The sequence below is a fragment of the Lissotriton vulgaris genome, unplaced genomic scaffold (assembly GCF_964263255.1).
Source record: "Lissotriton vulgaris unplaced genomic scaffold, aLisVul1.2 SCAFFOLD_1368, whole genome shotgun sequence".
Classification (NCBI taxonomy): Eukaryota; Metazoa; Chordata; class Amphibia; order Caudata; family Salamandridae; genus Lissotriton; species Lissotriton vulgaris.
Window position 1 is genome coordinate 307,475 of NW_028255661.1, and position 22,339 is coordinate 329,813.

The 22,339-nt window shown below is 44.2% G+C and overlaps 1 protein-coding gene across 2 annotated transcripts in view; it reads left to right on the forward strand.

Moving 5' to 3' along the window:
• The window catches only part of TNFRSF18 (TNF receptor superfamily member 18), a 156,345-nt gene that overhangs the window by 96,721 nt on the left and 37,285 nt on the right, over positions 1-22,339 (forward strand). For both annotated transcript variants that reach the window (XM_086952020.1, XM_086952021.1), the window contains exon 3: positions 7,154-7,241. In XM_086952020.1, coding sequence (XP_086808146.1) covers positions 7,154-7,241 — 88 coding nt within the window. The remainder of the gene's footprint in view (positions 1-7,153; positions 7,242-22,339) is intronic.

A 22,339-nucleotide genomic window follows, 5' to 3' on the forward strand; every position in this document is an offset into this window, starting at 1 on the left:
CCCTTCTTTGCACGACACTCCGGCTCTCCTCCCCCCCACAGCCGTGGGATTAGTGATGGATTTTTAACGTCGATGTCGACGGAGGAGCAGAGGTGCGGAGGAGCAGAGGGGTGGTTTTTCCCGCTTTCCCTCTCCGCTCGACTCCGCTCAACTCCGCGCTCAACCCCACGCTCAACTCCGCTGCTGCCGAGCCGAGGGCTCCGCGGTCCGTGATCCACACTTGACTCCACCGCACGACACCACTGGCTGGCTGACCGCAGAGCGGGGGGCAAAACGGAGGAGCAGGCTGCTTTGTCTCGACCGCAGAACGAAGGAGTAGATGTATAGAGGTACTGTGGATGTACTGTGGAGCCGCTGCCGCTGCCGCTGCCGCTTCCTCGCTCAACTCTGCTCACCACACCACACCTCTGATCACCGGCTGACTGCAAAACACGAACTGGAGTCTCAAGGACCTAAGTCTGGATAGCATGAAAGCAATGTTCGATGGTTGCCAAAAACTATTCTCTCCTTGGAAAGAGGAGATTCTAGTGGCACTGTGAGATAGCTGGTACAGCGGGCCAACTTATCCGGTGGGGGTGTTCAGAATCAGTCTGACACCAATCCTACAGTGTATGCTGTTGGAACGCACAGACCCTGTATGCTTTTATAGGAACTACATGACAGTTGTCTATTGGACGATGCAGAGTTGACCTAGGTGTTAGCTGTGTTCACTGTTCCTGCCAGCAGCCGTCAGCTACAGGTTACTGATCAACCTGGGCCTTTCTTTAATTCCGCTCACCACGAATATCATGGAAGAAGTCTGAGAGCCCACTGAGCCCAGCTTTTTATCTCGCAGCCAGAAGAGATCTCTCTGATTTTACTGGTGCCCACTTCCCTACTTTCACCTCGGTCCTGATGAAGACCCCACCCCTAATGCACAAAGTCAGCGGTTCAGTTTAGGGGTCAAAACATCGACTCTCCCTTACTTCATTGTCAAACATAAGTGACAAAGAATGTTTATCTGTAATTATGTTATGATTTGACATTCAATGTATCTGGCAGGAGACCGTTCTGTTACGCTCTGCTACACTTTGGCACACTGCACTTTTTCCTGGACCCTGAACCCTGAGAGCACTGTAGCACTTTACAGACGCTCCCTGGAGGATGTTACAAGAACACAGAGCCGGTCACGCAAGACCGGAAGAGGCCGGGCTGGGCAATATCTCTTGGCCCTCTGGTTCAGTAAAAAATTGCTAAAATCATTTCCATACTGGATCTACGTGCGTGGGGCGGCTAAGACTGTTTCTATGAACCTTAACTCAGTGAAACCTAGGATTATTAAAGTTCAGAAGCTGTAAGTTCTGAGCAGCCTTGTTTGGGAAGGGGGTGTGACTTGTATAAGAGAGTTCACTGACTTCCGTGTCTTGAAATTTACTTGTGCAGTGCCTCATTTAATTTGTTCGAAATGGGGAAAAGGAATGCTCAAAGCATATCCAAAACAAGTAGGGTGGAAGCCCCCAGGCAGACTTTGTTAAATTATCTGACAGGGGCGATTGGGGCCCTAGAAAAACAAATTTGTTCTGTGGAGGAAGTTATCAACATAGAGAAATTAAGTACAGAGGGAGAGAACGTGGCAGAATCCACAGAAGCAGGTACGTCTATACGTTTATCCACTGTCCCAACCTCTCATATTAGCCCATTAAGAAATGCAGGCAAAGCAAATGGTTGCATTTTGGATATATCTGACCATATCTTGGGGTGTGAACAGGAAAGCGTGTTACAGCCACTGGATAAATGACCAAGAAATGCAAAGCCTATACCTGTCCCCCTTACGGATCCTGTCTCTGAGGCGTCATTCCCTAGCCACAAATCCTCTAGTAAATTAGCAAAGAAAGTAGAGATTCAATCTAAAACTAAACAAAGGACTAAGGGAATTTCGGTTGTGGAAAGTGGAAATTCCATTAAAAGTGAATTAGAATCTTTGAAACTCACACTAGAGTCTTTATATATGTTTATTAGGGAATGTGTTTCCACCATTGCCACTAAGTTAGACGCTTTGGTGTCATTAATGGCCAAGCGAACTGAGTCTTCTGATGACGTGGGCCTGTTAAATAGCTCTGTCTTGCCAACCCTCGGTTTGAGCAAATGATTTTGTCTAGGGGTGGCGATCAGGCCATATCACAAGTCAGCATTAACATTCTCCCAATGGGCTATTTTTACCAACCAACATGTGATTTCCATTCAATGATACATACAGCCCCCCATCCAGTAAATCGTAAACAACAGTATAATGTCCAGGTTCACAATAGGTTTGAGGCTCTCGATAATTTAGAAGAGGTAGATTGACTGACCACATATATTTCTACGAACCATGCCTTTTTGTCTATTCCTATCACCTTTAGCCCTGAAAGGTCTTTTGAACCCCAGCCCGATAATACCATAGAAGATTCAAATAGGGCTAGTATTGGGCAGATTTACAGTTATAATGAAAATGTTGTCGAGGGAGTGGGACATTTCAGTCCCACTAATATGGAAATACTTACTAGACTATCGAATGAACAGTCCCTACAACCAACTCCACTGATAAATAACACAGGCGTGCCTACAGTCCTAAAGAGAGATGATAGGAGGAATTGTCATCAGTTATGTTTCTGGAACGTGGCCGGGCTAAAAGCAAAGGTAATAGATCATACTCAATATAGACAGGACACTATGGGGCTGATTCCATTTCTGGTAAAAAATGTCCGTACGATTTTCATCCGGAGCCATCGCCGTACGATTCGTACCCGTCGGTCCGATTTGCGTAGTCCGATCCGTATTCCGTCAATCCATCCAAATTGTTGCGATCCGTAAGTATAGCAAGGCTGAAACAGTGAACCGTACGGCTCGTACACATGCCATACCACCTGACGAGTACGATCCGGACCGGGGTATGAGGACGCGTTTTGTACGGTCCACGTCAGGTAAGGGCGATTCGTACGGAAAAGCACAAATCACTTACACACCGTACGGTGCGTACACCCCATGATAGCAGGGGTACGGTGCATACCCCTGCAATCTTGGGTGTACGCACCGTACCCCGCTCTCGCAGGGTGTACGCACTGTACACCCAGCGAACATGGGGTACGGTGCGTACACCCCGAGATCGCGGGGTACGGTGCGTACACCCCATGATAGCAGGGGTACGGTGCATACCCCTGCAATCTTGGGTGTACGCACCGTACCCCGCTCTCGCAGGGTGTATGCACTGTACACCCAGCGAACATGGGGTACGGTGCGTACACCCCGAGATCGCGGGGTACGGTGCGTACACCCCATGATAGCAGGGGTACGGTGCATACCCCTGCAATCTTGGGTGTACGCACCGTACCCCGCTCTCGCAGGGTGTACGCACTGTACACCCAGCGAACATGGGGTACGGTGCGTACACCCCGAGATCGCGGGGTACGGTGCGTACACCCCGTGATCGCAGGGGTACGCACCGTACCCCTGCTATCATGGGGTGTACGCACCGTACCCGGGGGTGGCGCTCCGTACTTGTTTTGGGGCGAACTCTGCTTTTACGGCTGTTTTCAGCTCTAGTAGAAAAAGGGTCGTACGGTGCGTACCCGACACGAATCGTACTTGCCAGGTCGGAAAGCAGCTGCGAACTATACATATGTTGCGTACAGCGGGTTCCGAGGGAGATTCGTTCGGAGATTCGAGTCATACGGTCTTTTTACGATTCGTACGGAGTCCTGCTCCTGGTACGAATCATACTTCGTCGTACGTACGGGGGGCGTTGCTACTAGAGCTAAGGATTTTGTCACACAGGATATATTGGTGAGTGACCATTTTCTAATTGAGCATATCCATTAGGTCTAAGAGAAACATAATTGATCAAACATCTGTATCTATTGGGAACCTTAATGTATCTAGGCAAAATGGATATGCCCGAAAATGGGACAAGTTGAACCCTTACACTTTCACAGGGAAGGTCATTATCAATTGCAAAGAGGCGGTCAAGACATGTTTAGATGCAAACAGAATGAATAAAGATATTATTAGTGGGTTCCAGACAATCTCAAAGTACATTTAGCACGAATTGTCTATGAAAATTAGTAAACCTAATAAACCTAAGCCTGGTTGGTTTGATGCAACATGTTCTAAGGCCCTTCCCAAGCTAAAGAAAATACTACATTTAGAGCTTAGAGTTGTGGAGGATGTTTGGCTTGCGCGTAGAGAGTAGAACGCGGCATTAAAGCTAAGGAAAACAACCATTAAAAATGAAGCGTGGCAGGACTTACAGACAGCATCAAAGCTAAAGGACTCCTTCGCATTCTGGAAGGCGGTCAATGCGCATTTTTTGATGGCGAAAGGCAGGGCTACGATTGAGATAGCCATTAGCGAGGCAGAGTGGTTGTAGAGTTTTGAAAAATAATATAGTAACTCAGATCACACATCAAGGGTAGAGATAGAGCCCGTAGCTAATCTGGTTATTGCACAATCTCCAGAGGATATGAATCTATCTGAAATTTGAGCGGAGTGAGGTTATCTAGCCATCCAATCAAGCCTGGGAGGTAAGGCACCCGGTCCGGAAGGCATCCCAGTTGTTCTTTTTAAACATAACATTTTATTGTGGGGTCCTCTTTTAATTCAAGTTTTAAATGCTTGCAGTGCAATCAGCCCTTTATCCTCCTGGTTTGAATCAACCCTGGTCCCCATTTTTAAAAAAGGGGAAAGGTCGGACCCAGCCTGCTATAGGCCGATATCTTTACTCGATTCAACAATTAAGATTATCTGCAGAGTCCTGTTACTAAGGCTACAAGACTGGGCGGAAGGTAATTCAATTCTTAGTGATCTACAGTATGGCTTTTGCAAAGGCATAGGCACAATTGATCAGGGGTTACATTTGAATATGATGATTGGTAAATACACTAAAGTCAAAAGGGGAAGGTTGTATTTAACGTTTGTAGATTTAACTGCAGCGTTTGATTCTGTAATTCACGATGAACTTTGGAGAATTTTAACTAACTTGGGGGTGGAAAGTTTGATAGTTTTATTTTTGAGACAACTATATGCGGGGGCAAACGCTAGGATTCGCTATGACGAGGGAGGGGAATGCACCAATCACTTTAGGGTGAGGAGGTAAGAGACCTATACCTACATTAACGTATGCTGATGATGCTGTCCCTATGTCAAACACCCCGGTAGGGATGCAGAGTTAGGTGGCTGTTTTTCTGATTACATGGCCAAACTGGGAATAAAAGTTAATATCTCCAAAACCTTTGTGATGAAATGTGGGACAGGGAATATAAACTTTAGACCCATTTCAATAGGTAAGAAGCGTATTGATTGTTGCAACACCTTTCCGTACCTGGGTATACTTTTTCATAAGAGGGGGACATGGACCCAGGCTATTAGGACCAGGAGGCTACTGTTTTCTAAAGCGGTAGCTGCACTTTTAAATTTTAGTAGCAAGCTGGGGAAACAGGATCCAGAGGTCCTACTACAGATTTATAAGGCAAAATGCATTTCAATATCCACTTATGGGGCAGGTATCTAGGGGTTATGAGAACGTCAATTTACTCCAATGTATTGAGAACAGGTTTTTAAGATTTTTATTGATTGTCCCGGATAGCACTTATACCTTTATCTGCCACACTGAATTGGGCCTGTCTTATATTACCGACATTTGTAAAATCCAGCCTGTACTCCAGTGGCATAAGATTTGGACCTCAGACTCGCTGGAGCTTAACAGACATATACTCATGGACTGTGCTAAAGTGTATGGGGGGCAGAACATCAGCTGGCTACAATACATTAAAAATTTCGTTGGTACCCTTGGCCACTCTGAATATTTTTCGGAGCCCCTTAGTCTATTAGATGTGAATAGAAAAAATCACAAGATTAGCTGTCTACATTATCTGGATAATAAGAGAAGATGCATAGAATACCAAAAAGTTTTGGTACAAGTGCATCAGTTTATAGTGGCAAATGATAGACTCCAGCCTTACTTAAGTATGTTCACAAGAGAACACAGCAGATTTCTGTTGACCCGTTTGAGATTGGGCATAGGTTCATTACTTTTCCTGCCCCAAATAATTGGTCAAAGGAGTTGTGTAAATGCCCATGTGACAATGCGTCCTTTCAATCAACTATTCATGTTCTGTTCTTTTGCAAATTTTACTCTCATAATAAACGTAGGTGGATTTTGCCAATTTTAAAAAATAGGGGCTTAAGACAATGTTGTCCTGCTTTTCTGTTTTTACAAATACTAGGAGAAGAACAGCTGACCGTTTCAATGTTAACATTTTTAAAGTCTGTTTTAAAATGCAGAAAGTCAATCATGGTATAATCACTTTTTAAATTTTATTGGATCTGATTTGCACTTCTATTACATGAATTCTATAAGCTAATGTATGCATATTTAGTGTCCAAAAATGTATTTTGCTTTTATGATTATTTCTTTTAATCGAATAAAGCTGATTGAATTGAATTGACCTAGGAACCGAGCAGTGAACATCATAGCTCTTAATGTGGTACCATCCCGAGTCCTTATACATGTAACTCTGTAGAGTGAAACATCTTGAAAAAGAGTTGTCTCGTTCTTCTTTCCTGCGTTTCCAATTCATTCATACAAGTTCATAGTAAAAAAAAGAGAACCAATTATCCCAAGCTTTTATTTCAAATAATCAGGGTTATGTTCCAAAATAGCACTTTCAATTCATTGTGATTATGAGTGTGCCAGACAGATCCAATGACCAACATGCATTTCTTCATCCACTTTCTACTCACCATGCAAAACGATGTAATATACTCAAGAAACGAGTTGAAACAAAAGTGGATCTCATCTCCAATTGCATAGTCATGGGGGACTCCAGTGATTCGCTTTTTATCAGGTGTGGGGTCCCTCTCTCGTCTCTGGCTAGGCATATCATAAATGGAGGTCACTACTTATCAAAGTAGAAAGTCCCGTCTTACAGCAATGTGAAAGCTGAACTTGAAGGTTTTGCAAAAGTATTTTTACAGCATAAATTACAAAAGGATGAGAAGGTCGAAAGAGTGGCTAGTCATAAAAATAGGAATTGCCAGGCATCCCACCTATTAGTGTGAGACTAAGCTTATTGTGTTTTCTGTTTGAAATTGCTGGTGTGTGCTTAAATCTCTCCCGTTTTGTTCATTCCCTTAACAGGCACCATACAGTACAGATATTACTGCCAGGCATGTTCAGATGGCGAATACACTGACAAAGAGAATGGCGAAAGCATAAAGTGGATAGAGTAAGTGGAGGATTACAGTGTCTGTGGTCATGGGAGACAATGGGCATTCTTTTTAAGTTCAAGAAAGTTTTATTTGATGTTAATATGAGAAAAGCAAGGTGTCAATACAAAGTACAAAAGAATATAACACATTGAGAATTATGATAAATAAGCCAAACATAAGATTGCAAGTACTATCAAGAAGAAAAAAGGAAAAACCTGGGCACTGGAATGAAGAAAGGTAAAAGAAAATGAACAATAATTATAAAAGCAATAAAAAACCTGAAAGAAAAGCAAAAATGGTACAATGAGAGAAAGAAAAATGGAATGCAGTGAGCATTTAAGGAGGTTTTGGAACTTCTTGTTGTGAGGGCCGTGGACGGAACGAACAGTTAGCACAAGTGTCCAAGTAAAGCGTGACAGGGAGCCATAAGTCCAAACGCTTTGCGGCCATGTGAGAGCTGGAAAAACAAAAGCAGTGTCAAGTCTGTGGTTATGGCAAACATTAAACCACCACGCCTTAAAGGAAATATTAGAGGAGTCCTTCCAGTTTACCGTTATCTGTTGAAATGCCGTAGCCAGTAGTAAGTCAATAATCTGAGGCTTTAGTTCAACATTTTCCCAACAAGGGCAGAGGCTACCCAAGAAAATGTTTATGCTTGAAAAAGGGATACATGTGTGAAAAATCAAGTTAATTTGAGCCCAGACCTGTAACCAGAAAGCATGAACAGAGGAACAACATATTAAACAAAGTTGCATGTGGGGATGAGCAAGACCAGCATGTATGAGGAGTGTTTGGGAAGCGCTTATGGAGGTCAAAAGGTGTATAGAGGAGTCTATGGTAAATAAAAAACAGGGACTGTGTCAGGGTTGCCGCTCTTGAGGATTTACGGATCTTAACCCAAACTTGTTTCATAGTGAAATTGGCCAGGACGTGGAAAGGTCATATTCCCAACATTCCTCGACTTTAGATTTAGGCCTAGGAGAGTGAATAGTATGAAGGTATTTATAAATAGAGGAGGCCTTTGGAGTCTTACGTAAAAATGAATGAAGTAAAGAGACGGGAGTGGGAGAAGCAGGAGATGGATGTAGCTGAGAAAGCTAATTATAAGTTGCCAGTACAGCCTCCCTAAGTAAATGATAGTTACGAGTGAAGGAAGTTGGTAAGTCATAGAGGGAACGGAGAGTGGTGAAGGACAAGAAAGAGGATTGAGAAAAGAGTTGAAAGATCCATATCAGTCCCCTGTGATGCCATGCTTTCCAAAAGAAAGGTTTGTTACGAATAAGTAGTGTGTTGTTATGCCAAATGGTGGAAGAAAGGAAATCAGCAATGGTCGTGGGAGGGGAGTGGGAAGAAGATAGGAGCAGTTTGGTAGTAAACTTATGAATGGGACTGGAAATAGAAGAAGGTTTACGGGAGAAGGAAAGATATTCAGCAAAGGAAAAAGGAGAAAGAAGAAGACGTTCAAATTTAGCCCACAGAGGACAGGGGGTGCTTGGATCTTGCAACCAGAAAGAAGCTTGACGTAGTAGGAATGCCTTATGGTAAGCAGGAAAGTTTGGAAAGTTGACTCCACCCTCTGTCTTAGGACGAGTCAGTCAAGCAAGAGACATTCTAGGCTTTTTCTTATTCCAAAGGAAGGACATCAGCATGGAGTTGATTTTTTTGAAGAATTTGGAAGGAATGGATACAGGAATATTGGAAATGGTATAGAGGACTATGGGAGATAACATCATTTTAATAGTGTCAAGGCGGCCCCACCAGGACAGGTAAAGAGGATGCCACTTAGACGTTAGATCCATTAATTTTTGGGTACATTTGGATAAACAAAGGGAAATAGTATCTGGGATGGTAGGTGTGATATGCAAGCCAAGATATTTAATATGGGAAGATTTCCATGTGAAGTTGGAGGCAATAAAATGGGGTTTAAAGGTAAATTTCGTTAAAGGTAGGATCTCACATTTATCATTATTGAGTTTGTAGCCAGATATTTGGGAATAATCATGCACTTCAGCAAGAAAGGCGGGGATAGAATCAGTAGGGTTAGAAACAAAAAGAAGGATGTCATCCGCATATGCGGCTAACATGACTTGGGAATCTGCTATTTGAAAACCTTGAATTGTAGGGTTCTGGCGAAGTTTGGATAAAAAGGGTTCCAAGGCTAAATTAAAAAGGAAAGGTGATAATGGGCAGCCTTGACGAACACCCCTTCCCAAATCAAAAAAAGAAGAGAATTGACCATTAGCACAGTCAGCTGCACGAGGATTGGAGTAAAGTAAGGAGATCAGGGAAATAAATTTAGGGCCAAAACCAAACCAATGAAGGGTGTAAAAAAGATAGGTCCATTCAACTCTATCAAATGCCTTTTCAGCATCAAGGGCAATGGCTGCAAGGGAATGAGGCAAATGACGGGACTTAGATAAGACATTAAATAACAGTCTAGTGTTGTCGGTGATAAAGCGTCCCTTGACAAAGCCTGATTGTTCCTCACCCAGAAGATCCGGGAGAAGAAGATCGAGACGTGCTGCAAGAGATTTCGCAAATATTTTATAATCAATGTTAACCAAGGAGATTGGCCTATAATTCTTACAATGTTGGGCATCTTTTCCTTCCTTGGGTATGAGGCAGATATGTGCATCAGAGAAAGAGCCTGAGGAAGAACCCAGGGTAAGGAAAGTATCAATGAGGGAGTGTAGTTTAGGAACGAGAAGTTTTGAGAAGTGAAGGAAAAATTCAACAGTAAAGCCATCTGGCCCTGAAGCTTTATCTTTTTGGAGATTCTGAAGCGCCGCAAGTAACTCTCGCTGAGAGATATTGAGCTCTAAATGGGAGAGGTCAAGCGGGAAGTGAGCCGGTTTTTGAATATTGGAGAAAAAACGGTCCAGGGATTGAGGGGAGGGTTGGGTTTCGGAAGAATATAGGGTTTTGTAAAAGGCAGAAAATTCAGCAAGAATATCTGTATCTTTATGTTTGAGAAAAGAGTGTGTGTCATAGATGGATTCGATATTCAATTTGTTGTGCTTTACTTTCAAATAATTAGCAAGAATCTTCCCAGCCTTATTTTTACCCCCATAAAACTTTGCACTCGATTTCAATAGATATAAAGACGCATCATCTGTAGACTTTTTGTTAAATTTCATTTTGACATTAATCAAGGCTGTTAAGCTGTCCTGCGAATGGGAGGTAAAATAAGAATGCTCCAATTTCTTAATGTCATGGAGGAGAGTAGCTTTAAAATTGCGAGCAGCTCTCCTCTTTTTTGCCACAAAGCCAATAATAAAATCCCTTGCAGCAGCCTTGAAGGCATCCCAAATGGTGTGCTTAGGGATGGAGGGAGTATCGTTGATTGAAAAAAATTCATCAGAGAATTCAGTAAAGGATGCAGTGAATTTGGGGTCCAAAAGAAGGGAATTATTAAAACGCCATCGCTTGGGTCCAACTGAATTAGGGAGGATGTCAAGTTGAACTAAAGTGAGGGCATGATCTGAATGTAGTATCGGTCCTATCTCTGCATGAGTAAGGGTTTGGGCAATATCATGAGAAACAAAAATGTAATCAATTCGAGATTGGGAATGATGACAGGGAGAATAAAAAGTGAATTCCTGCAACACTGGATTACAAAGACGCCAGGCATCAGTGAGTTTATGTTGCGAGATAGCCTGAGAGAAAAGTTTATGTGACTTGTTAGGAACAAAATGAGCCTTGGAGTGCCTGTCCAAAAAGGGGTCGAGGGGTTGGTTGCAATCTCCCGCTAGGATAAAGTTACTATCAATAAGTATGGTGATATGCTGGGAAAAGGTATACCAGAAAGTAGGATCGCCGGCAGTGGGGGCATAGACATTCAAAAGGGAAATTGGAACATTCTTAATAGAAAGCTTAACAAATGTCCAGCGACCAATATCATTTGATTCTTGACTGAGCAAGGAGTGAGAGAGATTTTTTTGACATAAAATGGCGACTCCATTACGCCTGCCATCCCCTGGAGAGTAATAAACATCACCCACCCAACTTCTTTTCAACTTAACAGATTCTTCAGCAGATAAATGAGTTTCTTGCAAAAAAGCAATATCAACATTTAAGCGTGCAAGATGTGATAAAATTCTCTGTCGCTTGATAGCAGAATTAACGCCCTTAACATTCCATGTAACTATTTTTAACGACATATCATAAAAATGAATGAGAAAGCATCAATGAAAAAAAGAGAATAATAAATGCCCAAAATAGTAAAATAAGTGAAAGGAATATAAACATCAGAAAGAGATAGGAGAACAAGAAGTTGAACAATAGCAGGAAGGAAGTACAAGTGAATGAGTAAGAAGAGTGGTAGAAGAGTGAGAAAGAACAGAGAAGGAATATACCAGAAGGAAATAAGAAGAGATGAAGAAAAAGGGTTCAATAAAAAAAGGAACAAGGTCGAGAGCATATAACAAGCAGCAAGGAAAGGATCAGAGAAAAGAAAAATAGAGAAGAAAAAGAGGAAAGAATAAAAAGGAAAAGCAAATATGTGAATTGGAAAAGTGGTAGTGAGAATTAAATGAATGAAGAAATAAGATAGAGTACTGCAGATGCAAAGGAGAAAGATATGAAATAGGTAACGATATAGAAGTGGAGGAGAAAAAAGAAGAGAAGACACCTTTGAACAAGGAAGAACTAAAGATAGGAACAAGAACAAAGACATAAAGGGAATGCTGGAAAACAAAGGAAGGAAGGAAAACATACTTATGAAGGGTGGAGCTGAGAAAGGGCGATCACGGGGTAGGGGAGACGGAAAGAGAAAACTGAGGGGTGAGCGCCCACTGGGGGAGGCGGTACAACCGATGTAAACGAACCATCAAACCAAGGGAAGGACATACTGTAGACTGTGAGGCCTGTGAAAGAAAAAAAAGAAACAAAAGAGTTGAGGAGAAGACAGCAATACTAGGTTTAGTGGTAGAAACGAGATGCTGAAATAAGTGGGAAAGAAACGAACATATTATGGAACTAGGAGGGATCAAATATAAAGGGAAGGGATTCAAATAGGCAAAGGATAGGAATAACATGATGAGAACAGACATATGCAAAGTCAACACAAACTATGCGAACTAGTGATTAAACCAAAATAGGGAATTATGAAAGTCATGGAGGGAAAGCTGATGATGAGCTGGAAAGGTCCATTTCAGATGCTTGGCAGGAATTAAGGAAGCTCCGAAGACGAACAGGATCCTCGTATGTCATTGTTTTGTTGTTATGGGTGACTCTAAAAAGGCAAGGATGGAAAAGGCCATATCTGGCGCCAATGGATCGGAGCTCCGGTCGCATTTCCAAGAAAGCTTTTCGGCGGTTGGCTGTGGCTCTAGCGTAATCCTGCGCAAAGAAGAGTGTAGATCCTGACCATGTGAGGCGAGGAGAAGCACGGGCTGCCGATAAAACTTTGAGAAGATCGGTGTATTCCAGAAAGTACATGATGACACCTCGTGGTTTAGAAGAAGCAGAGGAAGATGAAGAGAAGCGGCCCAACCTGTGTGCTCGTTGGATATTACGCGTGGTTCCCTCAGGTAGATGAAGGAGCTTAGGCAGGAAAGATTTAAAGAAAGCAACGGGGTCAGTCCCCTCACAATTCTCCGCCAGGCCGTAGACGCGAAGGTTGTTGCGCCGATTACGATTCTCTAGCTCCTCGACCTGCTTCTGGAGAGAGGAAATCTGCGACTGCATGTTCGTTACCTTAGAGGAAGATTCCTGAAGAGAAGATATGGAGTGTTCCACAGTCGTCACTCTCGCATCCATCTGTGACCAGTTGTCAGTTAAGACCTGCAATTTAGAATTGGTTTCCTCCATAAAAGGTCGAAGAGCGCGTATCTCCTCCAATAGTAGCTCCATAGATACAGCTGAAGTTGAGCCTGACGGTGATGGAGGGTCTTTTTTGAGACGTTTTGACGTAGCTTTCCCTGATGTCTGAACAGGGCGTTCTGTATTGAATTGCGACATGTGGATGGCAAGTTCTTTAGACGCTTCCAGATGCGCAAGTGCAGAGAAGACTTTGGAGTTTTTGATGAAAACACGTCGTGGAGTTTTGGAAATGCGACCAATTGCGCCTCTCTCCATATGACGAAGCCACCAACAAAAAGAAGAAAAAAAAAAGTAGAGAGACTAGAACCTAGAATATTCTCTGCCTACAAAAGTCAATAGAGGAGTGGAGGAGGGTTAAGCACCAGAAGTGCGTAAAAACAGAGAGGTCCGGAGAAAAGTTCTTCACAGTCACTTTGGAGCTACAGAGGTGCGCATAAAGACAAACAGGAGCATCCACTTGCATGAGTTTGGAAGCCTCTATGCCAGAAAGCAGAGCGCAGAATATCCATATGTTGAAAAGTAGAATGCCCACATGTGTTTAAATAAAAAAGAAAGAGAAACAGTCCAACAGGTGAATTCCAGCCTTGTGGCATAAGAGGGCAATCCAGAAAAAGCACACAGTCATAAAGAGGCACTGGCAGCAATAAGAAATGGGAGCAGCATGTTGGAATCAGCAGAAAAGACGAAATGGCTGCTTAAATCGAAATTTTCACACAGAATGCTTATGTGAGATAATGCAGTCAGGGTCGAAGCACTGGCATACTGAAATACCGAAAAATAAGCTCACCATGAGCGTTTGCGTAGGCCTGGAGCAGCAAGGAGAAGCAGCATCGTCTGAGGGAATTAGCGCGTCAGATGCGCGAAGGAGAGACAAGATGGCGGTCGCGGCTGACAGAAAGCCGCGGCCGCTCGTAATTGCTGCAAATACCCTGAAACGTGCCCCCGTTGGATTCAAAATGCTCCCAGCATATTCCGTCGTGAAGAACTTCACTTATGGGCCGACCAGTACAGGTGGAAGAGGGTGAATCCCTCGGCTGACTCGGAGCGCTCACATCAGAGCCGCCATCCGCGTCGGGCGCTAAGCCACGCCCCGACAATGGGCATTCTTGATTCACTTCTCTACCAGTAGGCTGCATAGGAGCCCCAGGGAGTCGGAGATTATCTAGAATCCTCGCTCCGTGTTCCTGTCCTTTTCGTTGCTCTCTGGCTAGGACCGTGCTCTACAGATACCTACTCATACATATATACATGTTTCGAAGTGGGTGGTATTCATGGTGCTTCATATTAGGGAAACATTGTGCTGAGCATTTCATTCAGGGGCAGTTTTCTCCTACATTTTGGGAAGTTATTTCATTTACATAATATGGCAGATTCAATTGAGGGCATTTTCTTGACTAATTTAAATTACTTTGAATCTGTTTTCAGGATGCATATCTTTAACATTTACAACGTAGATTTGTTTTATTATTTAGGAGAGAATCCAAAGCCCTTCAGCCCTTGAACCACCACATCATACTAACCTGACTTCATATACTTAAGGCTCCATTAGGTTAGTGGGCGGATCGCCAACGCCCTTATGGTGGTAGCGATCCGCCCACTAAAAACCACCGCCTGCTCTGCATTCCCCCCCGCCACATTACCATGGCAGGGGGGACCCCGGCGGACGGAAAGACGCAGCAGCTAACATGATGGCGGTGTCTGGGAGACTCCGCCATCCATATTAGCATAGATGCAGGGTTGTGCCCGCCATGGAAAGGCATGCAGTTTTTGCCATTGGATTCTGGGGGGTGGGGTGTGCAGTTCCACGTCCAACATGTCAGGCACCACACTGTGCCGGCCACGTTGTGCTTGGAAGTACACGACATGCCTTCCTGGCATTGCGGCAGGCGGTGCTGAGAGCACCGCCTGCCACATTGTCAGGAATGCAGGATGCACCTGCCAGTGTGGCAGGTGCATCCTGATGTCTGCGACGAGACCCCCGCACCAATGGCGGCCGGCGGTCCCAAACCCCAAAAGGATGGGGGGCAGACATCCTAATGACCCCCATAGAGTTTACTTTGACGTCCCTCCAGGGTTGTCGCCCTTAGATGTTGACCAGTCACAAATGGTGCCAAAAAAGGAGGTGGTCTAGCTGTTGTATTCAGGCAAACAATACATATCACTAAAGTTGACAACATTTCCACAAAGAATTGTGAGGCTCTTCTAACAACATGCAATCCTACACCGTCTTCCACCTGTAACTTCCTGCTCCTTTACAGACCTCCACCTAGCAAGGCAATATACCCAGACGCACTTCTAGACACAGTTTCAAACCTGATAACAATACACTCCAACCTATGCGTTCTGGGTGACCTTAACATTTGGTTTGATAAAAACCAATATGACCCATCCAAAAACAATAATCACCGGCCTAGACACATTGAACCTGCATCAGATTGTCCACAATCCAACACACACCGCTGGACATATCCTAGATGTCATTTTTGCTAATGCTGTTCTAGTTACATTTCAAACTATAACTCCAGTCACATGGTCAGACCACCACTTGCTTGCTTTCCAACATAAAACAACACTAAGTGACTCACCTAAAACTACCTTACATCCATCCACCTATTGGCCGTGGAACAAACTCAATTTGGAACACTTGGAAACACAACTAACATCCAGTATAAATCTGGAAACCATAAATTCTGTTCAGAATCTATATGAGTGGCTACAGGAAGATTTTGACATCCTGATACCACTCAAAACCACACAACAGAACAAAGGAAAAAAAAGCGCCTTGGAGAAACATAGGCATAGAAATAAAAGATATTAAACAACAAATTAGAAAGCTGCAACGTACTTGGCTCAAAACAAACGTCAAACAAGACAAACTTCACCTACAGAAAATTAACAGATTATATAAGTCGGCTATCAAAAAAGCTAAGAAAAGGTACTATTCAGACAGAATTCAAAACACTAAGGGGTCCATTATGATATCGGGCAGATTGCCTCCGCCAGGCTGGCGAGCGGTGCCTGCCGCATTGTGCATGCAACTGCAGGGGGGTACCATAGGTACCCCCCATGTGCACCCCCCACCCCCCCCAACACCCTGGGGGCCCGCAGAAGCAAAGGTCCACATGCTTTTCCACGGCGGAAAAGCCACAGCGAAAAAGCATGTTCCCGCACCCATTGTAATGTGGCTGCCGGTGTCTTGCAGACACAGCCACTACATTGAGGTCCACACCCCGCGGATCAGCGGCGGACGGACCTGCTGTCCGCTGCTGATCCCACCGCCATCGTAATGTGGTGGGTGGTGTTTTCCCAAACCAAGGCGGTGAATCCGCATCCTCCAGACCAGCGGTGGCTTCCGCCGGCCCGGAGGAGGCGGATTCACCGCCATCGTAATCGACCCCTACGTTTATACATAACGAAATAATAATTTCCCCACAAGAGTCTTTTTATCGATCTCTGTTCAGCTGTTGCAAATTTGGAGCACATGGTTCGAAAACTAGCGGACAGGGCATAGTTTTGGCATACCAGATTAAACTCTAGGCGAATCAGTGCTTATACAGTACCAGTCGGTAGCTGGAATAAGTACCTTTAACACTGACATTGGGCCTATTTAAGCCAACTTGTGAAATGGTTTAAATAAACAAATTCTCCTAATGTTATTGTGGGCATCAGTTTGATTTCGATCACTTTGCAGATTGCAGGCAAATCTGTGCCAGAAAGAGTTTGAAGAATGTGCTGTTTGTTGCTAGAGCCTCAATGTGCTGAGTTGGAAGGCCACGTTCATTGATCCAAAGTCCTAGGTACTTAATGCTTGGTATTCTTTCTATCTTCTTTGAGTTTATGAACCAAACTCCTATTTTGATTTTCCTAATTACGAAAATTAAGATCTTAGGGGCCCATTACGATGACGGGTGATGTCCGCCCTCCTTCGTAACGGTAAACGGGACTGACCGCAAGAGGTGCAGCGGTCCCTCTTTGCCTATTAGGATGAGACCCCCACCATGGCGGTCGCATCCAGTATATTAAACATTGTGGCGGGCGGTGATGTATTGCCTTGTATACTATTAGCCAGAAATCCTTGGAGTTCCTTGTTTTTATTTCTGAGAAGACTGCAAGCCATTGTGTGTCCAAGTCATGCTGTCTTTTCTCATAAAGGTGTCTAGCTCTTGCACACTGATTTGATCTCTTCTCTCTGAGTCGTGTTCATTGGGTCCTTGCACTCAACCCTTATACGTCTATTGAGCTCTCTTTTAAGAGATATACAAAGCGTGTTAGCAGAGCAGACCTTGCTGAGGTTGCAGTTTTACTAAACAATTTAGTAGACCGTTAGTGAACTCTGACCAGGATTCAGTTATAGGATTCAGTTATGGAAAAGGACATATTTGCAGTAGGCGATAGAAATGATTCAAGAATGTTTGTAGTCGGAAATTCTAAATGATTGTCCCACCTCATTTGTTTGATTGGTTCTAAGCCTGCTTGCTCTCCTAGCTGAGTTACCTTATTTAAGGCAGGAGAAGGACATCAAATGCAAAGAGCATGACAATATTACATGATCACTTAATAAGTTGTTGATTTCAAATTCCTCAATCTTGTAAAAGTTGTGATTCATGAGCAATAATTAATCAAGTGTTGCCAACCTTTATCGAGATGTATGTATGTATGTATGCAGCACTACCTGCCATTCAGGGAGTGCAAACCCATCATGTGTAAGCTTGTGGACAGTTCAGTAACACGGTTTAAACATCTTGTGCAGGAAGGGGAGATTAAGGGTGGAATGTTCCATAATTTCCCTCCACTTCCAGCCACTCGTGATCATACTTCAGCTTTAGCAGATCTGCATTAAAAGCGCCAGCTAATAGCCATGTAGAATTTAGGTGATCCTGTCTTAAGTCTTGCAGTGCGTCAATGAGAGAATGTGTTACAGACCTTTTTTTCTCTGGACTGGGATTGATATAAATATCTGCCAGTACTAGTGAGTTTAAAGGATTCCCCTGTTCAGCAGAGAGTACAAGTTTAATACAATGACAGCTCCCTGTAGTTCTGCCAGGGTAGAGATGGTAAAACCCAGTTGATTGTGTACATGTGTTGTGGTGTTAGGGGATAGGGGTTGCAGGGTGAGGCGTGGGGGAAAAGGGACAAAAAAGAAAACGTACCCTTTGTCGACTGCCGTCTCTCCTCATCTTCAACCCCTTCTCACTCCACCTTCTCCTCAGCTTCCGAGGAAGCAGGAAGCACACAGGCTCCCTCCCCTGATCCAACCACAATGCTGCAATGCAGCGTTTTGATTGGTCTGAGCGGTGTAGTTCTCCACTCAGAAAGGGAATGGGAGCCTGGGCATGTTCCTCACCAGGCTGTGTAATGCAGGCTGGTGGGAAACATGCAAAGTGCACATGACTGTGTGGCTGGCCGGCCGGCCAAACTGTCATGCGCACTTAGAGTGTGCCACCACTCTTCCCCCTGTGACCCCAGGCCTGCCCTAAACTAGCCCCATAGTGAAAAATAAAATGATAATAATGGGGGTTCCTCTCACATGTTCTGAGAGAAGGGGGAGCCTTAGCTTAGTCTTTTAAATTGCCCATCAGACCACTGGGCAATCAGTCAGACACTCAGTTTGATTTTACCACCTCCCCAAGCCCCTCTGTCACCATTGAAGCCTTTGGCTAACTACCATACTTACTGCAAAAACCTTCCCCCATGTACCGTATGCCATCATACCCCATCGCAAAGAATCCCTAGCCAATGATCTTAAGTGTGCTATGGTTCCAAATGTAGACAAAGAAAATAGTCGTTCCTATCACCAGTTTAAATCACAAAGACTGACAGAATTGTCGTAAAGTGAGCCCCTCACCCTTCTGGGTCCAAGTGCCCACTGTACTCGGTGCACTAATGGTAGTAAAGCTGTTCCGGTGGCGCAATGTGCCACAGCATATTTACAAGGCCACATAAAGCCACTTTACGTGGCTTTTTTTATGGCCTTGTAAATATGTGCCCTTTCACGCAGAACACTCCATGAAAAGGGCGTTCCATGGGTGTTTGCTGTGGGTGTTCCCACGCAACACCAATGGAACCTGAAGCATGGAGAGTGTGGCTCACCGGTTAGAGGAGACAGTCCCTGATGCAGAGGTCAGACCCGGGACCAGGGTTCAATCCCTGACGCGGCAGGGCCTTGAGCTCAAAATGTCCACAGACTTGATAATTCTCGCCCCGGTGCCTACTCAAATTGTGGGTTCACACTCTGCAAGTCTGGGCAATAGCTTGCTTAATCTCCACTATGGCCCCACCGCGATGGGATGCCTGGTCTTCACCTTGGGGATGCCCAGTAGGGGTAATCTCACAGGGAAAGGCCAGGACGGGTTCCCAAAGCAAGCGCCTTGAGACCTTACGGTGAAAGGTGCTATATAAGAACGTATGATTTACGATTTATTCCTATATTCACAAGAAATCATAAATCTGGGAATGCGTCAGAATCTGACTTCACCCTAGGGGTGGTGTTAGGGAGGCGCAACGAGGAGAAATGTTTAAATTTCTCCTTTTTTTCCCTTTTTCTGTGTGCTGCACAATGAAGAAATCGCCAGCATTGGTTGATCTTATGCAGGAAGGTGTCCCTTCCTGCACAAAATCAATCAGTCCCGCAATGCAGGCTCCCTTGCATCATGGGTGCCTGTGTTGGCGCATTGCAGCCCGTTGTGCGCCATTGCAGGCGAAAAGGGCAGGAATGCACCATATCTTATAGATAAGGCACACTCCTGCCCTTTTCTTTTTACATAGGGCTGGGCAGCGCTGCCTTGTGCCAAAACCTCATAAATGAGGCCCTCAGTAACTGAGCTGCCAAGTGCTTAACCGTTGGACCCTGGTTCCCCTTCACCTGCTGCACTAATGATAGCTAAGCCCCGATGCTGAGACTCTCACACTCACTGTGCTTCTTAACTAAACTTCCGGTAGAGTAGCAAGGGTAGAATAGGCTCTAATCCAAGCAGGGAAAATTGTCCCCGAACCAGTAGTGAAAAACTGTCATAAATGGGAAATATTGAGGCCTGAGCAACCCTCGGATCTGGTGCCACTGCACCTGTTGCACCAGTGAATGCTACAGCCCTGTACAAGTCCTCTTGTATACATTTCTCTTTCAATCCTGCAAGATGATCAATCTACCCAGGAGCTGCAACTCCTCTCCTTTCCCTGGTTATGTAAAATCTTTGCGTTTGCACACACTCCCAGCACATGTCTTGACGTACTAGCCACGTGATTTGTGTGTGGACAGGTAAATTATGATAACATTTGTTTACTCGTTCGGCCTCCAGGTGAACAGACACTTTCTTAGTTTATTGTAAATGCCACGGGTGGTCTAGCGTTGATGAGGTGCCGTGTCGTTTTGCTTGGGTGCAATATAATAAAACACAAGAAAGTGTACTTATGTGTTTAGCAGGGGTGACTGGCATGGATCAGGGGTAGCAGTGTGGAGGGTGCGTAAAAAAAGCAAAAACACTCACCTTATCGCTGCATCTGTTCTCTGTCTCTCCTCCGCGTTGACCAGAACAGGAAGCACCCAGGCGCCCCAAAGCCAATCATTACTCTGCAATGCAGCATTGTGATTTGTCTGAGCACCATGGTTTGGCCCTCAGGCTGGGACTGGAAGCCTGGGCATGTTCTCCACCGAAGCTTCAATGCAGCCTGGGCGGAGAACATACAAAGTGCGCATGACTGTTTGGCCAGCCCAAGACGGCCGGCCAAACATTCATGCACACTTTACAGAGTGCTCACCACTCCTCCTGTGCTCCATGAGCAGAACAGCCCCGCCCAGCTACCGCAGTAGGAAAAAATTAAATGATAACATCGAGTTATCATTTTATTTTTCCTTTATTTACACTGCTGTAAAACAGTCGGGCAACATCCCTCCGCCTTAGCGGAGGAGTCGCCCCCGGTGTTTAACAAAGATCCTGTCTGCAGAAACAGCAGGGTAGAACATCCAGATGACTTGCAGTATGTGTGTCGTGCAGTAAGCTTGAGCTTCCGACTTTGGAACCTGGGCGTCTAGGTTCACACCCCCAGCGCTAGACTCAACAGCAGTGCTTAATTTGAGCCCTCGTTTTCCAGTGCTCGACATTTGCTCTTGATTGTCAACACCTGCACTAATGATAGTTTGACTCATGGGGGCATTGTTTGTCTAAATTAGAGATCGAGCAAACAGTTCTTTCTTAATTTTATACCTTAAAAAGGCTATTCTTTGCCCCCCAAGCCACTCTTATTGCTTTTGGGGCCTGGAATAGACAGAATTGTCACACTCGGAGGGGTGTGATCCTTAGTAGTGTTATTGATAATGTCATTGGCAGCGATGGCCAGGGAAATTGGTTATGCAAACTGGAGAGGGCACTGCCACTTAACTTTTTCACAGATTTAGCACTGCTAAAAAGCATGTAATTCTGGGTAAATTACTTAATTCCCCTGTGCCCAGAAATGTAAAATATGTTTGAGTAATGCCCGCTTGTTGTACATGATCTTTCATAACCCCTCATGTAATGTGCATTTTCCTACCGTCAGGTGTTTGGATTTGAATATCATAGCTGAGGCACTGAATCCATCTTAGATTGTCATTTTCCATTATCTAGTTCGGAGTTGTTTACAAATGGCCCTGCACACTGATGATAAAGTCTGGACATCGAATTCCAGAAAACTTGTGGAGAAACAGTGGTGAAACAGAATAATTGAAGCAAGGTTTCATTAAACTTTACAGTCCCAGCCACCACGTGAATTTAGATTTAAATTTCCATTCTGTAACTCCTATTTCCACTGCAAAGACATTCCCACTATCTATAACCCTTGTTTACCAAGGACCATTCCTGAAGATGAGTGTAATGCATGTAAAGGATTTTATTGTAAAAAGACTGATCTGCTCTGAAGGGAAAGGTCATGAGCACATTACCCCATGACAACCCATAAGGACTCTACCAATGTTTATTGAAGAAGAGTTACAAGAAATTACCAGAGGGGTGAGGAGAATTTATATAGAGTACTATCCATAAGATCAACCAAGAGGATCAGAGCCAGACAATCTTTTGAGATCCCGAAGACTAAGATTCTTGGGAGAATTTATAGCTCCAGATATCCGACAGAAATCTGCAGTGTCAGAAAAGAGACTTTATTAAAGTCACACTAAGAAGACAATCCTTTTTTTATAGTATTGGACTCAAAATTACACAAAATCATTTTCATTGCCTTCGACTTCGACACATGGACAAGAGTTCATGGCCAAAGTTAGGTCTAGAGAACAGGAACGACCTTAGCACCAGGAAAAGCATCA